The sequence below is a fragment of the Rhincodon typus genome, chromosome 17 (assembly GCF_021869965.1).
Source record: "Rhincodon typus isolate 14 chromosome 17, sRhiTyp1.1, whole genome shotgun sequence".
NCBI lineage: Eukaryota > Metazoa > Chordata > Chondrichthyes > Orectolobiformes > Rhincodontidae > Rhincodon > Rhincodon typus.
This window is the reverse complement of record NC_063348.1, coordinates 41,476,533-41,494,695: the sequence shown is the minus strand read 5'-3', so window position 1 is coordinate 41,494,695 and position 18,163 is coordinate 41,476,533. Positions and strand designations below refer to the sequence as shown.

At 38.9% G+C, this 18,163-nt stretch overlaps 1 protein-coding gene across 1 annotated transcript in view; it reads left to right on the top strand.

Moving 5' to 3' along the window:
- The window catches only part of LOC109912819 (coiled-coil domain-containing protein 73), a 120,588-nt gene that overhangs the window by 50,876 nt on the left and 51,549 nt on the right, over positions 1–18,163 (top strand). Inside the window, exons 9-11 of the mRNA XM_048607353.1 lie at positions 3,100–3,179; positions 13,185–13,313; positions 14,852–14,911. Of these exons, the coding sequence (XP_048463310.1) occupies positions 3,100–3,179; positions 13,185–13,313; positions 14,852–14,911 (269 nt within the window). The remainder of the gene's footprint in view (positions 1–3,099; positions 3,180–13,184; positions 13,314–14,851; positions 14,912–18,163) is intronic.

Genomic DNA, 18,163 nt, shown 5'->3' with positions numbered 1-18,163 from the left:
GATACGTGTATGGAATGAGCTGCCAGAGGAAGTGTTAGAAGTTAGTACAATTACAACATTTAAAAGGCATCTGGATGGGTATATGCAAAGGAAGGGTTTAGAGGATATGGGCTAAATGCTGGCAAATGGGACTAGATTTACTTAGGAAATCTGGTTGGCATAGATGAGTTGGACCGAAGTGTCTGTTTCTGTGCTGTATATCTCTATGGCTCTATGTTATCTACGATTACAAAGAGATCTTGATCAATTAGGTCAATGGGCTGAGGAGTGACAGGTAGAGTTTAATTTGGATAAATGCGAGGTATTGCATTTTGGTAAAACAAATAAGGGCAGGACTTATACAATTAATGGTAGGGCTCTGGGTAGTGTTGTAGAACAGAGAGACTTAGGGGTTCAGGTACATAATTCTTTGAAATTTGCGTCACAGGTAGACAAGTTGTTTAAGAAAGTATTTAGCACGCTTGCCTTCATTGCTCAGACCTTTGAGCAAAGGAGTCGGGATACCATGTTGAAGTTATGCAGAACATTGGTGAGATCTGTTCTGAAATATTGTGTGTAGTACTGGTCGCCCTGCTATAGGAAGGATATTATTAAATTGGAGAGGGTACAGAAAAGATTTACCACCATGTAGCCAGGAACGGAGAGTTTGTATTATAAAAATAGGCTGGATAGGCTGGGATTTTTTTCACTGGAGCGTAGGAGGTTGAGGGGTGACCTTATATAGGTTTATAAAATCATGAGGGGCATAGATAAGGTGAATAGGAAGGGCCTTTTCCCTAGGGTGGGGGAGTTCTAAACTGGGGGGAATGTATATAAGGTGAGAGGAGGAAATTTTAAAAAGGATGTGAGGGGCAACGTTTTTACCCAGAAAGTTGTTCATGTGTGGAATGAACTGCCAGAGGAAGCAGTGAATGCAGATGTAGTTACAACATTTAAAAGACAATTAGATAAATATATGAATAGGAAGAGTTTAGAGAGGTATGGGCCAACTGCTGGCAAATGGGACTAGGTCAGATTGGAATGTCTGGTCAGTGTAGACTAGTTGGGCCAAGGGTATGACTCTGTAACTCTCTAAATATATCTGGAGTATTCTGCTGAATCACCAGTGGTCAGGTGGTAATGTTTAAGACCATAAGACAGGTGAACATCTAAATGAAAGGTTTGGGCGAGAAACTGTGGAAACTCAGTACTGATGAAACAGAATATCTCAGAAGCAGAAGTAATCACAAACGACTTTGAAAGTGTCGCCCATGGACCTCTTCATTAAAATAATGAAGATCCCATACGCTGCATAAGGGCATGAAACTAAATTCCTGTCATCTTTAACTGTAAGTAATTACCAACATGCTCTTATGTGCAGTGCTGCCTTTCTTGGATGATGTGTGGGACATCAGTATTCACGTAGCATTTGCAAGCTCCCACTGCATTTGTGTTACACGAATTGTGCTGCATTTATGTGACTCTGGTCTCCTTGGTCAAATGTCCATGTAGAGGCATTCCATGACCCTTCTGTCAGAGTCTTCCATGTGCTACTGTATGGATGACAATCCTAAACAGACATGGGCTGATGCCATGGCTGATGCCATACAGTCATGGTTACTGGAAGACAACCATGGCTAATCGCTCCATTTTGCAACCTCCTGTCAAAGAACAGACATAGATTCACTGTTGCCCATTTGTCAACTAGGGCCACGTTGAAGCATATGTTAGATATGCTGATGTTGGGATTCTGATGCTTGGATCTGTCTGGGGGCGGTGGCCTGGCAATACTCTTCAGGCTAAAGTGTGTCATGTAATCCTTACATTCTGCGCTCTGCACAGCTGTAACAGGTGAAAAGAAGATGTGATGGATGCCAAAGAACTGGGAGAGTGGCAGCTGTCTTCCTAGGAGGAGGATAAGGACTTTGAGCAGGAGGAACATCACCACTTGCGTTGATAGAACTCTACACTTTCAGCTACAGCAATCCAGCCAGGACTTAATTGATATGTGGTTCTAACAGAAGTGAGCTAGTTGGAGTGAACACTCCTTGCTTGTAAATTTGTTGCTGCTCAAAAGGCAAACATTCCCAGAAACAAATGCAATCTTTTTTGTTTTCTTTGCTTTGGTATTGCTGAATAAAAATGAACACACTCGGCCTTTTTGAAGGCTTTCCAGTATGTGATGGTCCCATATTGAACAATGAGGAAGTTTAGGCTACATTGAGCAAAAGGGAAAGACTGAACCTCTGCTAGATGGAAGCTATTACCAGGCACATATCTGGCCTTTAAAACATCACCGGTGCCAAGAGCTCCCAGTAGTGTCGAGTCTTTCCATCTCTGATGAGAGGGAAGGTGGGCAGAGTGGTAAATCATACACGTGGAGCATAGCAAATCTGATGAGTTGTGGAAAAAAATGTGAAAAAACCCGCCAGGACTCACTGAGAGAAAACCTCCATGAGACTCATAAAAATTCACACCACCAGTTTCTGGTAAAATTCAGCCCTGTATCTCCTGTCTCACCTAAAGACCAAGCAATGATGCTGGCACTTGTAACAACTCGAGGCTTATATTTCAAATTAATAAGATAAAATGGAAGTGTGGGGAGGATGAGGGGTTAACTCTTTTGGCTAGAAAGCCAGCATAGCATTCAAATTAACACCAAAAAACATAGGGTTCAGTCCTGATTCCAGGCAAGGCTGACTGGGGGCCTGCCTTCACACCATGCCCATCAACAGATCACAGCAATTATCCATGTTGCAACAAATAATCATCTTTCCAGCTTTCAAGCATGAAACTCAAGAAGAAGAGAATATTTTCTGTCATGAACACAAGTCTCTGAATTTTCTGCAGGGGATGTTTTAAAATTATTTAGATCAGGATGGAGAGTGGGTTAGTATAATCAAACTGTATTTTTCCTAGACTCAATTTAGATTGTTTTGCAATAGAATATCATTTTACTAAGCTTGTATAAATATGTAATTAACATATGTGATGAAAATAGTATATTTATAGGTGAAGTATTGACACAAAATTATACTTAAAAATGGAGACTTCCTTTTAGATCATGTAGCTCAAACCTTTTATTTAAAGTGATTTTTAGAAAACTGTTTTGTGTTATAGTGGATGAAGCAGCAAGATTGAATAAAAAGCTTATGACAGCGAATAAAGATCAGGAGAATATCATACATGACCTGAAACAGGTACTTTGGAAATCTTAAGGAAGGATTAATAATGCTGCATCTTTTGAAGTTTTAGAATGCATTTGAATGAAAATTGCTGTGGTGTGTTTTTAAATGTTTTTTTTTGGTAGCGATTCTTTTCTGTATAATAACATGTTGAAACTTCTAATTATTTTAGAATTTGGCTATGGATTTGCAACAAATAACTTCCAGACGAAGTCTTTGCAAGTAATTTACAATGTGTACAAATAATGTTTGAGAATTTTTTACTGTAGCAGTAACATTCTTGAATTAAGTGGCAATGATAGTTACTCCATTCTGAGTAGGAAGTGTTGCTGCATTTAGAAAACTGAATTGTGGTTTTGTGCATGTACCCTCGGCCTTCTAAGAACTTTCCTTGTTTCCTGACTTTTACTCTGCAACTTATTTTCTTCTTTTTGCTTTATGTCTCCTTGTTCACTGATTGAAATATTCTGTTACTTGGTCTCTCAGGGAATGCTATAAATTAGCCACTGATTGGCATGGCATAGGAACATAGGTTATCTGGTATGAAGAATCACTTTGGCACAGTGTGTCAATATGATAATCCATCAAGTCACTATTCATGCATATGTTTGATATATTTTGACTGTTGCACAATAAATTTAAGTCCCAAAGGATTTTGACAACAAAAAATAATGTTAAGTAACCGAGATTTAATTGTTTGATGTTCCTTACAGTTGCTTTATATACTGTACTTGTCCTGTGAACCTGGTGTTGATATTTCCAAGGGCATTCCAGAATAGTTGCTTCTCAGATACTGATCATTATTATAGTAAATTGTCCAGCACTTTGCTGAATCAAGAAGATAACATCAGCTGAACATTCAGAAAACTCATCAGATGAAGCAGCATCTCTGGAGAGGGTAAACAAGTTTAAAGTTTTGATGCAACACTTCCATCACTGATAAGGTAGAAACTGGAGAAACATTTGAGTAAAATGCACTGATGGCAGAGGAAGTATAACTGTAGAATGACCTGAGGTCTGCGATAAAGAAAAAGATGGTTAGGTGGTTGACATACAAGAAGAGGGAGGACTGGCTTTTCCAAAAACTCACTGGATTCTTTGTGATTCCCACAGAAAGAGGGACAGAAGATGATTCTGCCTCCTTTCTCTGTTGAATGAATACATTAATATATTATATATGAAGTTTTCTAAATATTATGATCTCCATAGACAACCCGTAACCAAAATAGTCAAATTTATCAAATGACCCCCAAAGAAATTACCAACAAAATTTGTTCTTGTAACTTGTAATTTAACAAGAATCAGAATCAACATAAAACATATATGAATTAACAGACAATTTTCCAAATAAGAAATAAATTTCACTTTAAATTGAATTCGTCAAGAAAGATACACTTAACGCAACCACAAACATTTGCAACACACATTGCACAAATGTGGCACTATATAGTTACACCATTCCACTTTCTGTGGAACTTCATTCACATAGCACGTCATAAATCCTATTTGCCACCTATTTGCCACCAATTTTCACCTTTGTGTTTTGTAGATGCAGTTATCATGAACAAGGCAAACCTCTATGAATCATGAACCTCGCTCAAGTCACAATAGTTCTAATAGTGTAGTGTTCCTTTATAGCTAATCAATCGATAATGTTTGTATTCATGGTTTGACTTTTTCTGGGAAAATATCAGCTCATTAACATATCCAAGTTATTCACACAGCTTTCTAAACTTTAGACTTTTTTTTTTACACAGCTTACATATTGCCATGAAGAGCTTCTGTTTCCATTACTGCCAAGCAGAAAATCTGACCTCTTCTGAGAGTAATTTGCTGCTGCTTCTCACAAGAATTCTCTGTGTTCCTTTTTTTGTCTCTATTTTCTCTTTTTGAATGCATGCACGCACTGATCGCCTTCATCTTCTTGATCCTCTGCTTGTAGCGATTCTTTGTGCCAACTGCATGATTTATTTGTTAACTTCCTTCCTGTTGGAACTGCTGCTATGTCCAGAGTCATCAAATTATTAAGGGGAACTAATAGAATGAATGAAGGTAAACTGTTTCTATTGATTGAGGCATCCAGGAAGGAGAACACAGCTGAAAAAGTAGAAGTAAACCTTTAAGGAGTGGAGTTAGGATAGACTTTTACACACACAATTTAATAGAATTCTGAACTCTTTTGCAAATAGTATTTGGTGCTTAATCATTTTGAATCTAAGCTTGATAGACATTTGTTAACCAAAGGAGTTAGGTCCCAGATCCATCGTATTAGCATTATATGGTGTTGCAAGTTGCAAAATGCACTAATTCTGTGTTCCTACAATGAAATGACATGGAACAAATCATAAGACTATTCATAAAACCTCCTGTTTTTTATTTAATGCGGCCTTTACGCCTGGGAAGTAGGATTATCAATTGAAATTGAAGTAAGAGAATCTCTCAAAGCAGCATGTTTCTGCTGTGTGTCTTTAAAACTCAGAAATTAAATATCATGCTTGTGGACTGCTGTTTTTCTGTTGATATATGTTGCTGTACACAGTTATATAATCGCCTTTTCTGTCATTTAAAACTTGATCTGTTTGATGTCTCTTTTCATCCTCAAATACTATTGTTCTGTTCTATTTCAAGGAGCAGTAACTTTGGGCAAAACTCTAATATCAACGGATTCATAAATAATAAGTATAAAAATGGTAATAGTCTCATGTGCCAAATTTATTTTGGAGGCTGATTTTCTTCCCCCAAGCTCTACTTTAAATAACAAATCAGTATTTTTGAGTGCAATAATTGATTTAGCACTTGAAGTAAAGTATTATATAATTCCAGCAAATCTATGTGAAAAAGTATTTATTCTAACATGAAGATGGAACAGATGCTTTCAATCTGTGGGACAATCTAGAATTAGGCCTTATCTAGTTATTAAAAATAAATGATTGTTTTAAACTGAAATCAGGAGAGTTTTGTTCTTATTCAGGATCATGGGTCTCTGGAATTTTCTTTCTCAAAATATGGTGGAAGTGAATCTTGAAATATTTTTAAGGCAGAGTTCGATACATTGTTGATAAGGAAGGGGGTGAAAGGTTATTGGATATATGCAGGCATGGGGAGCTTAGGTTACAATTGGATCTTACTAAATGGCGAAGAAGGTTTTTGGGGTGGGGGAAAATCTGCTCCTAACTAGAATGTTCATATGTATGTCAGTTTTAAATTCAGTTAAACATCAGCATTTCAATGTTGAGAGACACCAATAATAATGGGAAATAATAGAATTTTTTGTTCTGGGCTTCATAATTATGTCACTGGTCAATATTCATACATCATAATTTTTTTTATTAGATTGTATTTTATAGTTATGCCTGTTCACATTGATTTATTAAGATTAGTACAAAATTGTGTTGTGCTGTCTGATGATCTGCAGAGATTTATATGGATATGTGAATCTTATCAGTGATAGAATCTGCATAGTTAGCTGGCAATTTGCTATAATTATAGTAATATTTTTGAGAGATGTAACAGCTGTTAAATGATTCTGTCATGTTTTTAAAAATCCTGATTTATACTCTTTGTTTAATGCAAGTATTTAGATTTGATTGTTAACTCTAAATGGTGCTAACTTAAAAGCCTAGAAATTACAATTGGTGATATTAGCAAATGATAGCTTAATATGTTCACATAATATTGCTTTCACCGCTGTTTTAGTGGAGGCTTCAGCCAATTTGAAATAAGCAATAAAATTGCCTTCTTTAAAATAGCGAAGAAAGGAAATCTCAAGCAAAGTCTGATAAATTAAAAATGATAAAACCTCACAAATTTGAACATGTTTTTAACAGAGAGAAGAGTTACTAATTTTTGAACACTTATACATTTGAGTCGGACAGCATTCTGATCAGACCCTGTAGTGTAGCTGCACTGAACTTAGCCTTGTGTTCTATGTTAAACATTTCAATTTTAAAATGTTCATCCTTCATTTTGAATCCCCGTCCAACCTGGGTACACCTTCTCGCTCTCTCTGTAATCTCCCCCAATGCTGCAAGATATCTGCTTCTTTGTTTCTAGCCTATTGGATATTCCTGATTTTAATCATTTCAGAATTGGTGGCAGCGCATTCAGCTGCTGAGGCTCTCAACTCCAATAATTCCCTTACAAATTCCTTTTCCTTCCATGCCACTCTACCTTGCTTTCCTGCTTTAAAACCTACTTCTTCGACAAAACTTTTGAAGTTTTATCCTAATATCTTTTCATGTGACTTGGAGTTCTGCATTGTTTATATAGTGCTGCTGTGAAATGCCGTGAGATGTTTTATTATTATAAAATCACAATTTACAAGTGTTGAAAGAGAAAAATTGTTAATAAGAATACAAGAATGTGTCCATACCCAATAAGCTAGATTAGATCTGATAGAATCTCTACAGTGCAGATAGAGGCTGTTCAGCCTATTAAGTCTGCACCAACCCCCCGAACAGCAACCCACCCTATCCCCACAATTCTACATTAACCATGGTTAATCTACCTAGCCTGCATGTTTGTGGACTGTGGGAGGAAACCGGAGCAACCGGGTGGAAACCCACACAGTCAACCAAGGCTGGAATGGAACCCGGGTCCCTGGCACTGTGAGGTAGCAGTGCTAACCATTGTGCCACCGTGCATATAAAGCAAAACAAACATTGCAATTTGACACTCTTTGCAGTTGCAAAACCAAAGCATTTCCTACTCATGCAAGACACTATTTACATACATTTTGAGGCAAATAGAGGCTCTGATAATTGAATAAGACCCTCATTGTACTTTGGCAGAAAGACCTTCAATGGTGGTCTGTTCCCCATTGTGCCTTGATGGCAATTGCACCAAGCTTTAATGCATCACTCAGCATGTATTCCTGGACCTTGGAATGCCTCAGCCTGCAACATATAGTCAAGGTCAACTGGAAAACCACAAATTTTGGGCAGACCAAAAAGTGTCTTTCACCGAATTGATGATATTCCATACACAGTCAGTGTTTGTCTTGGTGTGTGTCCCAGGGAACACATAGTCGAGCACAGAGTCCCATGTCATGGAACTACTAGGGACAAACCTCAACAAAAACCATTGCACCTCTCCTCAGAACTTCTTTGCAAAGGCACGTTCCAGAAGGAAATGTGTGACAGTCTCCTCCCCACTGCAGTTGCTATGAGAGCAGTGTGTTGTGGCGGGGAGAGTGGATTTGACGGGTAGTGCCCTCCTAACCACGAGCTAAGCTATGATGTGATGCTTGTTGGAAAATTCTGGCAATGAGGAACAATTCGAAACAATCAACCCTCTCCTTTTTCGTCAGGATGTCAAATGATGCTATGTGCTGACCACTGCCTGATAGACTTGTGGCCAAAGATATTTTTCTTTGCAAATGTTTTCACGTTAGACTAGTATTATGAAACAGTCCAACTACTTGGGAGTGTTCTACAACATTGAAGACAGGCCCATCCTTCTTAACACCAGGGACAGGTAAAACCTCAGTACATAGTGACACTTGGTGTTTGTGAACCCAGGGTCTACTCACAGCTTGACACAGCCACACTCAGAGGTGGCCATCATGATGTGAGCGGCATTGGGTATGTCATCCTCTCCTTCCCCCTTCCACTTATCCAGAGTTTTGTGCATTGTATCCCTGTGGACACAGTCCACCAATGAGCTCCAAATAAAGTGGAAAATAGCTTGGGTGACTGCAGTGGCGCAGGCTCGGGGGTAGGCCAGAACTACACCACATGCAACAGCACCGAGAGTACCAGGTTTTTACCCTCAATGGAGAGGGAGTGGTGCTCCCATCTGCCCAGTTTCTACCTCACCTTGACAATATGCTCCTACCAAGTTTTAGTGCAAGCCCGACCGCTCCAACTAGAAACCCAGCACCTTTAGATAATTTGACCCGATGGCGAAGGTGTTAAAGATCTACAAGAATGTGTCAAAACACAATAAATCAGTCCAGTTCCCAAAAAAAAGGCCGTGTTCTTGCCTCGATTTACCTAGGCTCCTGAGGTCATTTTGAAGTGGTTGCAGATGCTCTTAAGTCTGCACACTGACAATGGATCCGTAACAGTATGTATGAGATCTGGTGTGCTTAACTTGCTCCAGGATGTCAGAGTAATTTTTACCTGCTTTATCCTTTTGGGATACAGTTTCAATCAATGTGAATGATAAGTTGCAGTGTACTTCTCCAAGTAGAGCAAAAGAGGCATAGGGAAGAGGCTGCTTGTATCTCTGGGGGCCAGGGAAGCAAAATTGGCCTTGGGCAGTAGAATAAGTGGGAAAAGGAAGAACAATGAATGGAGATAAGTGGAGAAATAGGTGAGACATTGTCTGGGGAAAGGTAGATATCCATCTGAGTCCTGAGTCATTTGAATTGATTGCATAGCAGTGTGTTTCACGGGCAGTTGGGTGTCCCAGAATGCTGTTGGTTCATGAAGCCATGGAGGAAAGGAGAGAAATGCCACTCTTAACATGCCCAGGTGGCAGAGGGCAACAGTTTCTGGGAGTGAACCTCTAGCTACCTGGCTAGAAGCTCATGGTGGACAAGGGATAGGTTTTGGGGAAATGGGATGGCAGGTTTATCATGGCTAGGCAAGGTGATAATAGTTGTGTTCCTGCCTTGCTGAAGAGAAGCTGGCTGTCATGTCTGGATGGTGCATGGACATGCTTTAAGTAACCCAGGTAAAAAGTAATGAATCCTTGCACACAAATATTTTGCTGCATAGAGTTGTTCTTTGCTTTCCTGAAGATGGGTCTCGCTATGATGGGCGTGCTGGATGAAGAGGATGTTGGCAGGACAGATGCTTGGTCAAGAGCTTTGTAGAGGCACAATTGAGCAGGTTTGGAGGCCAAATCTGAAAGAAATGAATCAGCACATCATCTCCTGAAGCTGAGACTACTATGGCACAGAAAAATTTGCCCTTCTACTGCCCATTGTGCAGCTAAGGAGGAACCATCCAGAAAGATACAGAAGCAGCAACATCAGGCACAGACATCTGAACAGACTGCAGAGGCACAAGATCCAGAAAATCAGGTGCCAAGGCAATGATGAGACTTGGCTAGAAACAGAATCTACTGGAGGTTCTACAACTACATTCAACTGACAGACAATGCAGAAAGTACCTCGGGCTGTGTCGTACATACGTTAGTTATTGGGTGAGCACCTGTTATTGCACAGACTGAAGATAGTCTCATGCTGGTTGCCTTGAAAGTCAACGTGGCCCTGAACTTGCTTGCAAGTAGCTTGTGCTAGGGTCCACTGAAACCTTTGCGGAATCTCTGAATCAGCAACTCACAAGTACACATCAGTAGTAACTGATGCTCTATTTTGAAAAGTTCAGGAATTTTCAAGATTCTTTTGGATGGTCCTCCTGAATGTCAAGAGCCAGGCAGCCATGGCAGTTTATTCATCAACTATTCTGTGCTCAATAATTTACATTAACTCCTGTTCACACAGTTATTATCCCTGTGTTCATTTCCTTCTGTGACCTCACCTCTTCCCACTCTATAATCTCATCTATCTCCATTACCTTCTAAGACCTCTGTTCCTCCAACTAAAGCCTTTTATACCTGCTTTATTTCTTTCACTTCGCCATCGGCGGCTGGCCTATAGCTGTTAAATGCCAAGCTCTAGAATTCCATCCCTAAACTCTCTACCCTTCCCCCTTTAAAATATATTGTCTTACAAAATGATGAACCATAAGATGGTTACTATAATTAAAATAAATTGCTGAGTTGGACAGACGTTTCATAAAAATATATTCTAAAAATGGTTACAAAATAGTTTCAAGATTAATATTATGTATTTTATATAAACATTCTGCAGAATTCTCTGACTATTACTTTTATAGACAAAAAAGTATTCTAATCCGAAAACCTCCTGCATGAGCATAAGGAGTGTGAATGAAATATTTGCCAGAGAGGATAATGACATTTATTTGGGAGATTTTACTAGTATATGTAGTTCTCCCAAGTATAAACGTGCATTTTCAAATTGCAATCTGCTTTCAATGTAGTATTCCTTTGATTTGGAATCTGTAAGCTAGCATAATTTTTAAAATAGCTGCAATCATGTTTTCATGTTGCGGCTGTAAAGGATGTTGGTGAGGCCACTTTTAGAATACTGCGTACAATTCTGTTGCTCTTCAATAGGAAGGATGTTGTTAGTCTTGAGAGGGTGCAGAAAAGATTTGCAAGAATGTTGCTAAGACTGGAGGGTTTGAGTTATAGGGAGAGGCTGAATAAGCTGGGGCTATTTTCCCTGGAGCATCAGAGGCTGAAGGGTAACCCTATAGAAGTCTATAAAATCATGAGGGGCATGGATAGGGTGAATAGCTAAGGTCTTTTCCCCAGGGTGGGGGACTCCAAAACTAGAAGGCAGTGGTTAAGGTGAGAGGGGAAAGATTTACAAAGGACCCGAGGGGTAACACTTTCACGCAGGTGGTGGTGCATGTATGGAACAAGCTGTCAGAGGAAGTGGTGGAGGCTGGTACAATTAGTACATTTAAAAGGCATCTGGATGGGTTCATGAACAGAAAGGGTTTCGAGGGATATGGGCCAAATGCTGCAAATGGGACTGGGATGTCTGGTCAGCGTGGATGTGTTGGACTGAAGAGTCTGTTTCTGTGCTGTATGATTCTATGACATTGATGACTTCCCAACAAATAGTGATCCCCACAGGACCCACTATCCTCCACATGCAGTTGTATTTAGTATCCTCTCATAAGAATAATAGAAAAATCCTTCACTTTGAATCTGTTGTGTGTTCTGATTTCCTGTTTATTTCCTTGAGTAAGATTCAAATATATTATTTAGGTAAAATGAATGAGATTTAGGACTTCTGGTGTGAAATAGTTACAAAATAGTTTCGAGATTAATACTATGTATCCTATGTAAACATTCTGCAGAATTCTCTGTGACTACTACTTTTATAAACAAAAAATATTCTAATCCAAAAACCTCCTGCATGAGCATAAGGAGTGTGTGTGAAGTATTTGCCAAAGAGGATGATGACATTTATTTTGGAGATTTTACTAGTATATGTAGTTCTCCCAAATATAAATGTGCATTTTAAAGTGCACAGTCCCCACAGAGGGTGCTGTTGTACAGGTGCCCATTTTAAATACAAATTTTTGCTAGACCAGGGTAGTCAGGGGATGTAGAGCCAAGGTGGACAAATGGAGATAGAATGCAAACTACCATGATCTCAAACATGTTCAAAGGCCTGAATAACCTCTTAAGGTTTCTACTTCCAGTCTATTCCTGTACTTTCAATGGAGTTGACTGTTGAATTGATGCAAATTAATTCTTTGGGTCGTTTAATACTTAGGAAAATTTTATATATATATATTATATATGTAAGAATAAAGGCTACACTTTTAAGATTTGAATGTAAAACTACTACAGTGCATGTGCAATTACCATATAAAATTAAACTTATTGGTCCCATTAGTTGATTTAGTCCAGAGCAGTTCAACAATTGTGATGTGATTGATGGAATTCCAGTTTTTCAGAAAACAGTTAAACAGACCAAACATTTGCCAGATAATAGAATTACTGTGCTGAATGCTTAGTTCAATATGATGGCATCATCAAGAATCCTTGATACTATCAGAGTGCTACATTCATAACCTCTGCCGTTTGCCTGAGTAAATGTCAATGTGCTCAAGGAGCGAAGGATATAAAGCAGACTACCCTATACCAGAAAGGGAGGGGGTGGGGGAGAAAAGGGCAGAATATTTATGACTTGAAGTTCCATGAGTTGCCATTAATTGAGATCAAAGCGCATAGCATTTATTTTTTACACCCATCAGTTCAAACAGTGAAGTAAATTAATGATTTAAATATGTACCATTCTTGTGCAATTAAAAGCGAAGCTGTTGGAAGGCTTTGGCTTGTAATGGTCACCCGCTACAGTTTGCTGTTTTGATATTGCAGAGTTATTTAGATTTTTGTTTGAGAAAACGGCAGTTTCAAAATGAATGATATTCAAGTGACCTAATGTACGCTTTTGTCTCTGTTCAGGAACTGGAGAAAGTAACAGCAAACTTGATAAGATCCAAGGTCACTTCTCAGTGCAAACTGGGAGAAGAAAACATCCAAGTTACAGAACAGCAGCAGCAACTACAAGAACTGAAGCAGAAATTGCTGATGGTGTCATACAAATTTAAAATTTAGTCACCATTTGTTCCTAAATTGGAATTAAGCAGATATAAATGCACATTATTTCACAGTGACTTTCTTCTTAGCATTTATCAATATAGAATCATAGAATTCCTACAGGGTGGAAACAGGTCATTTGGCCCATCAAGTGCACACCACCCCTCTGAAGAGCATCCTGCTCAGAACCATCCCCCTAATCTATCCCTGTAAGCCTGCATTTTCCATGGCTAATCCAATTAGCCTGTGCATCCCTGGATACAATGGGCAATTTAACATGGCCAAACCACTTATCCTGCACAATTTTGGACTGAGGGTAGAAACCAGAGTACCTGGAAGAAACCCACCCAGACAAGGGGAGAATGTGCAAACTCCACACACACACTCACCTAGGGGTGGAATTGAACCCGGGTACCTGATGCTAATCACTGAGCCACCATGAGCAGTTTATTAAAAAAAAATTGCACACCTTTTGATGTGGAATAATACAAACCAAGCAGTAGTGAATTAGTATCTTATTTTACATCTGTGAAAATAAATTCAGGAGTGAAGTTACTTGATTTGCTATCACTCATTCCATACTATAACACAAAATCAAAGTTACACAGAGTAAATTACACTTAGGAAAATTAATTTCTCCACATTTTAATTTTAACTTCTGTAAGTTTAAATGATATTGTTCTGGAGAAATATTATAGCATAGTATTGCTAATAAGGAAAGTGAAAATAATGTTTCAGAATTGATTTCAGCTTATAAACTCACAGTTTATGTGCTGTGTTGCCGCATTTTGAAATAACTATGTTGGTAAAAGCAAGTAATGAACTGTTTTTTAAAAAAATCTCTTCCACTGTGAGTTTTGATCTTGATCCTGTAAGATCCTTCTGAAGCCACAAGGCTTGCTACAGGAAGAGTAGAATGTGAGACTTGTTATGGAGGATCTGAGATAACAAGGTGTAGAGCTGGATGAACACAGCAGGCCAAGCAGCATCAGAGGAGCAGGAAAGCTGACGTTTTGGGCCTAGACCCTTCTTCAGAAATGGGGATATTGTTAACCTCCCAATGGCTGACTGAAAACGATTAACCTGCATACTTCCCAGTTGCTCATGTTAACCGGGGTGGAGTAGCAAATGACTCGGTGATACCGAGATAAGTATAGCAAGATACATATATTTGTGTTGCTGAACAAAGTAACCTGTTCTCCTTACATGAGTCCTCGATGCACCCCTACCTCAAAAGGAGGGCAGTTTCTTGGACCTGATAGGAATTTTGTGATTTCTGATTACTTTATTTTCTCTTCCTCTTGGTAAAATTGTGCTTGGCTCTGTTTTTTAAGCTATATCTAAGATTAGAATGTCCATACCTTGCTGCTTTATGATGAACTGCTTCACACCCTTGCCTCAAACATTTTAAAATATTAATTTTACACTTAGTTTTGACATGTTGACTTTAATTTCCCAATTGCAACATAGATGCAGTTATATGCAGTTTTATGAATGATTGTGTAATATTTTTGCACTTTTTTATTTTAAAGAACACAGAGTTAAACAAGAGGTTATCTAGCGATGTTCTGGCTTTTCAAGAAGACAAAAAGGTTAGCATAAAATAATTTAATGCCAGACTGACGAATGCCTCCCTATAAGCTGAAATGTCAATATAAGTGGAATGAAATTTTCATTCTTTTCCATTTTTAAGCCTGTTATAGTTCATAAGATAGTTCCCTGTCTGCCCATTCACTTCAGTTTCCAACTCATTTGCAATAAAAAAAGACATGAAAATGTCATGTCATATTCTTTACATATTTTATCAACATCACAAATGTTAATATCTAGACCATAGTCATTGGAGTTGTGTATCATATGATTCCTTGTTTTGGCAAAATGTGTTATTTTGTTGACAATATTCTGAATTGTTGCAACAAATAAAAACAAAGAAATGAGCACTTACTAAAATTCTATGACCAGATTTGTATGGCAGCGACACCTGTGTAACTGGATGTACAGTTTAAATGATGCAAGGTACTGCAGTATTATATGCAGATAACTGGAACTTTGGGGGGAAGAGGTGGGAGAAACAGTTTATTGAGCATGGTAAAGGCCTGAGAAACCCTGATTGTGCATGCTCACCGTCTCCTGAAAGTGGCAAGGCAGGTGGATAAGATGGTAAAGTAGGTGTATGTGATACTTTCCTTCATTGGACAAGGTGTTGAATACCAGAGCAAAGATGTAATGCTATATAGGACACTAGTTAGTCTACAGCTGGAGCTTTCTGTACAGTTCTGCTTCCTACATTATAGGAAGGGCATAATTGCTTCAGAGAGAATACAAATAAGTGTTAACAAGAATATTGCCAGAGCTTGAAATTTGCAGGCATGAGGCAGGATTAAGTAGGCTCAGTTTTTTTTTCTTAGAAAACAGAAGGCTTAAGGATATCTTAATTGAGGTGTACAAAATGATCAGCGATATGGTGGACAGAGAAGACTTATTTCCACAAGTAGAGAGGTCATTTGCCGGGGGGCATAGATTTAAGGTGATTGATAGAAGGGTTATGACAGAAGGACGTGAAGAAAAACCTTTTCATCCAGAGGGTGGATGATTTCTGGAATGAATTGCCCATTTTGGTGATTGGAGTGGTAACCTTCAACTCATTTAAACTGAACCTGGATTTGCATCTGAAGTGCTATGGATGGTGTTTGAAAGTTGGATTAGAATGGGCAGCTAGTTTCAACATAAATCAATGCAAATATGATGGGCCTCTTTCTGTGCTGAAACTTGTGTATAGATCTTTGGTTCTGAACATGATTTAATTTACAATAGTTAGAACATGATATGAATAAGATAATGACAGCATCACATGAATGGCGGTGATACATTTATAAACAGGCATCTTTTGTTTGTTCTGTTTAATGCATTGCTTACGTGCCTGTTTTGAGCTGTATTAAAACTAAGCTTGGCAAACTTGTTACTTGAAACTTGGCTCTGGCGATTATGTTTTGCTATATTATAAATAAAACATTAGGACTGATTTCTTCCAGCCCCTGAATGACATGAACAGTGGCAAGTCAAATGTGAAAATATGGTGAGTGTGGAAAAATTAGGTTCTCGACATTGAAAATATGGTTCAATGTTACACCCAAGGTTTCAGGCTCACTGCATCCAAAGCTGCACTTTGGCATATACCAACACCTTGCATTGTAATGCTTTTGCCAGGCTACTTTGCATGCAATGACAGGTACCCATTTCATCATTGGAGCAGGGTGTGCCTGAAGGCTCTTTGCTTACTTTCCTAGTACGCACTCACTCTCTGCCTACTTGCAACTCTGTCTTGCTATGCCTTTTTTCACTTTGCCACCTCTTTCAAAATTTAAAGGCTTACAGTACTTCTGTGTTCATTGGCATTTAATGCAGACCTGAAGCTAACTTGTCATGATTGTCGGCAGTGATCAGACAAGGTTGTGGGCATGTTGCTGTTCAATACCATGCTATATCAAATCACATGTACATCCTGTGCCAGTGGCTTACGCAGCAAAAGCATTATACGTGCTTCAGCCAAATGACCATGTCTCAAAGTCTAATGGGAGTAATCCTTAACCAAATTATGAGGGACTGTCATCAGTCAGGGCATCCCAGTCAGTCAAGGGTATTGGTTTGATCTCAGTCCAGGGACTTGGAAACGATAAGTAGGCTGCTTCGGGTGGTCAGGGTCAGGGATTCTGAATCATTTCAATCTGGGGAGTGGGCTAGGTGAGTGCTACAGGTCCAATGTAAGCAGTCTGGGGATTCATATGTCAGTCAGGGAGATGAACAGAGATCATTCAATTATCTGGTCGCTCATCAGTTGAGGCTGTCCGTCCAAATTAGTCAAAGGGGTGGACCACAGTTAGCCTGGGGTCTGCTCACAGAAGAGCTTAACAGGGGTCCCTGATGTGATAGGAAAATTTGGAAAGTCAATTGTGAATCAAACCTGAGTTGTCATAAATGTGAAAAGTTAATTAAACTCCTGGATTGCCCAATTCTACCTAACTGCCTAGTCCAGATAGAAGGAATATGCTCACCAAATTTTTCCATTATCAAGAAAGTATCCATTTATTGCAAAATATCTGTTTTTAACCAATGACAAAAAGTCAACCAGATGAATTGCTAATGTTTATCAGTATAGGTTGGACAAGAAAAGGAATAGGAGTGGATTTTTTAAATTTATGCAAATTAAACATTACTTCTTTTAAAACTTGTGCACACATTCATGGACTCACGAAGAAAAACAAACCAAGACAAACATTGAGTGGAGGAGTCAAAGCATAATAGTCCCGAGGAAGATAGTTCTGAATTATCGGTCCAAAAGCTCAAATTTGGATGAGTGTGTTCCACAGTCCTTTTCCTTTCTTCAGCGATGTCTCAATGTTACTTGTGCAGTGATGATCTGTCTTTAGTTTACCAGTTGCTTGGTTAGATCAAGGTGTCTTTTTTCTCCTGTCGGATTTGGTATTCTCCCTTTCAGCAACTGGAATATAGCCTTTTCCTGTTCTTCTAACAAAGAGTTGGAGAGGGCGGTTTTGCAGACCAATGGAATAGAGAGAGAGATGTGAATGCTGCAAACTTCTGGGGGTTGTTTTGTCTAAAGTTTATATATAATTTTAACACAGACCCTCACAGTGACCAATAGAGCCATGTTACCATGCTGAGCTTTCATGAAGCCAAAACAACTAGTGCCAATTGAAAAGCCTGTCTCTGGGCAGAATTGCCCTGAAGACACACAGGTGGCTTTGATTTGTTTGGACTTTTCCCTCACTTTTCCAACAAGGCAACATTGTATGTGCAACTCACAATGTGCTTCATAGCTTGATTTT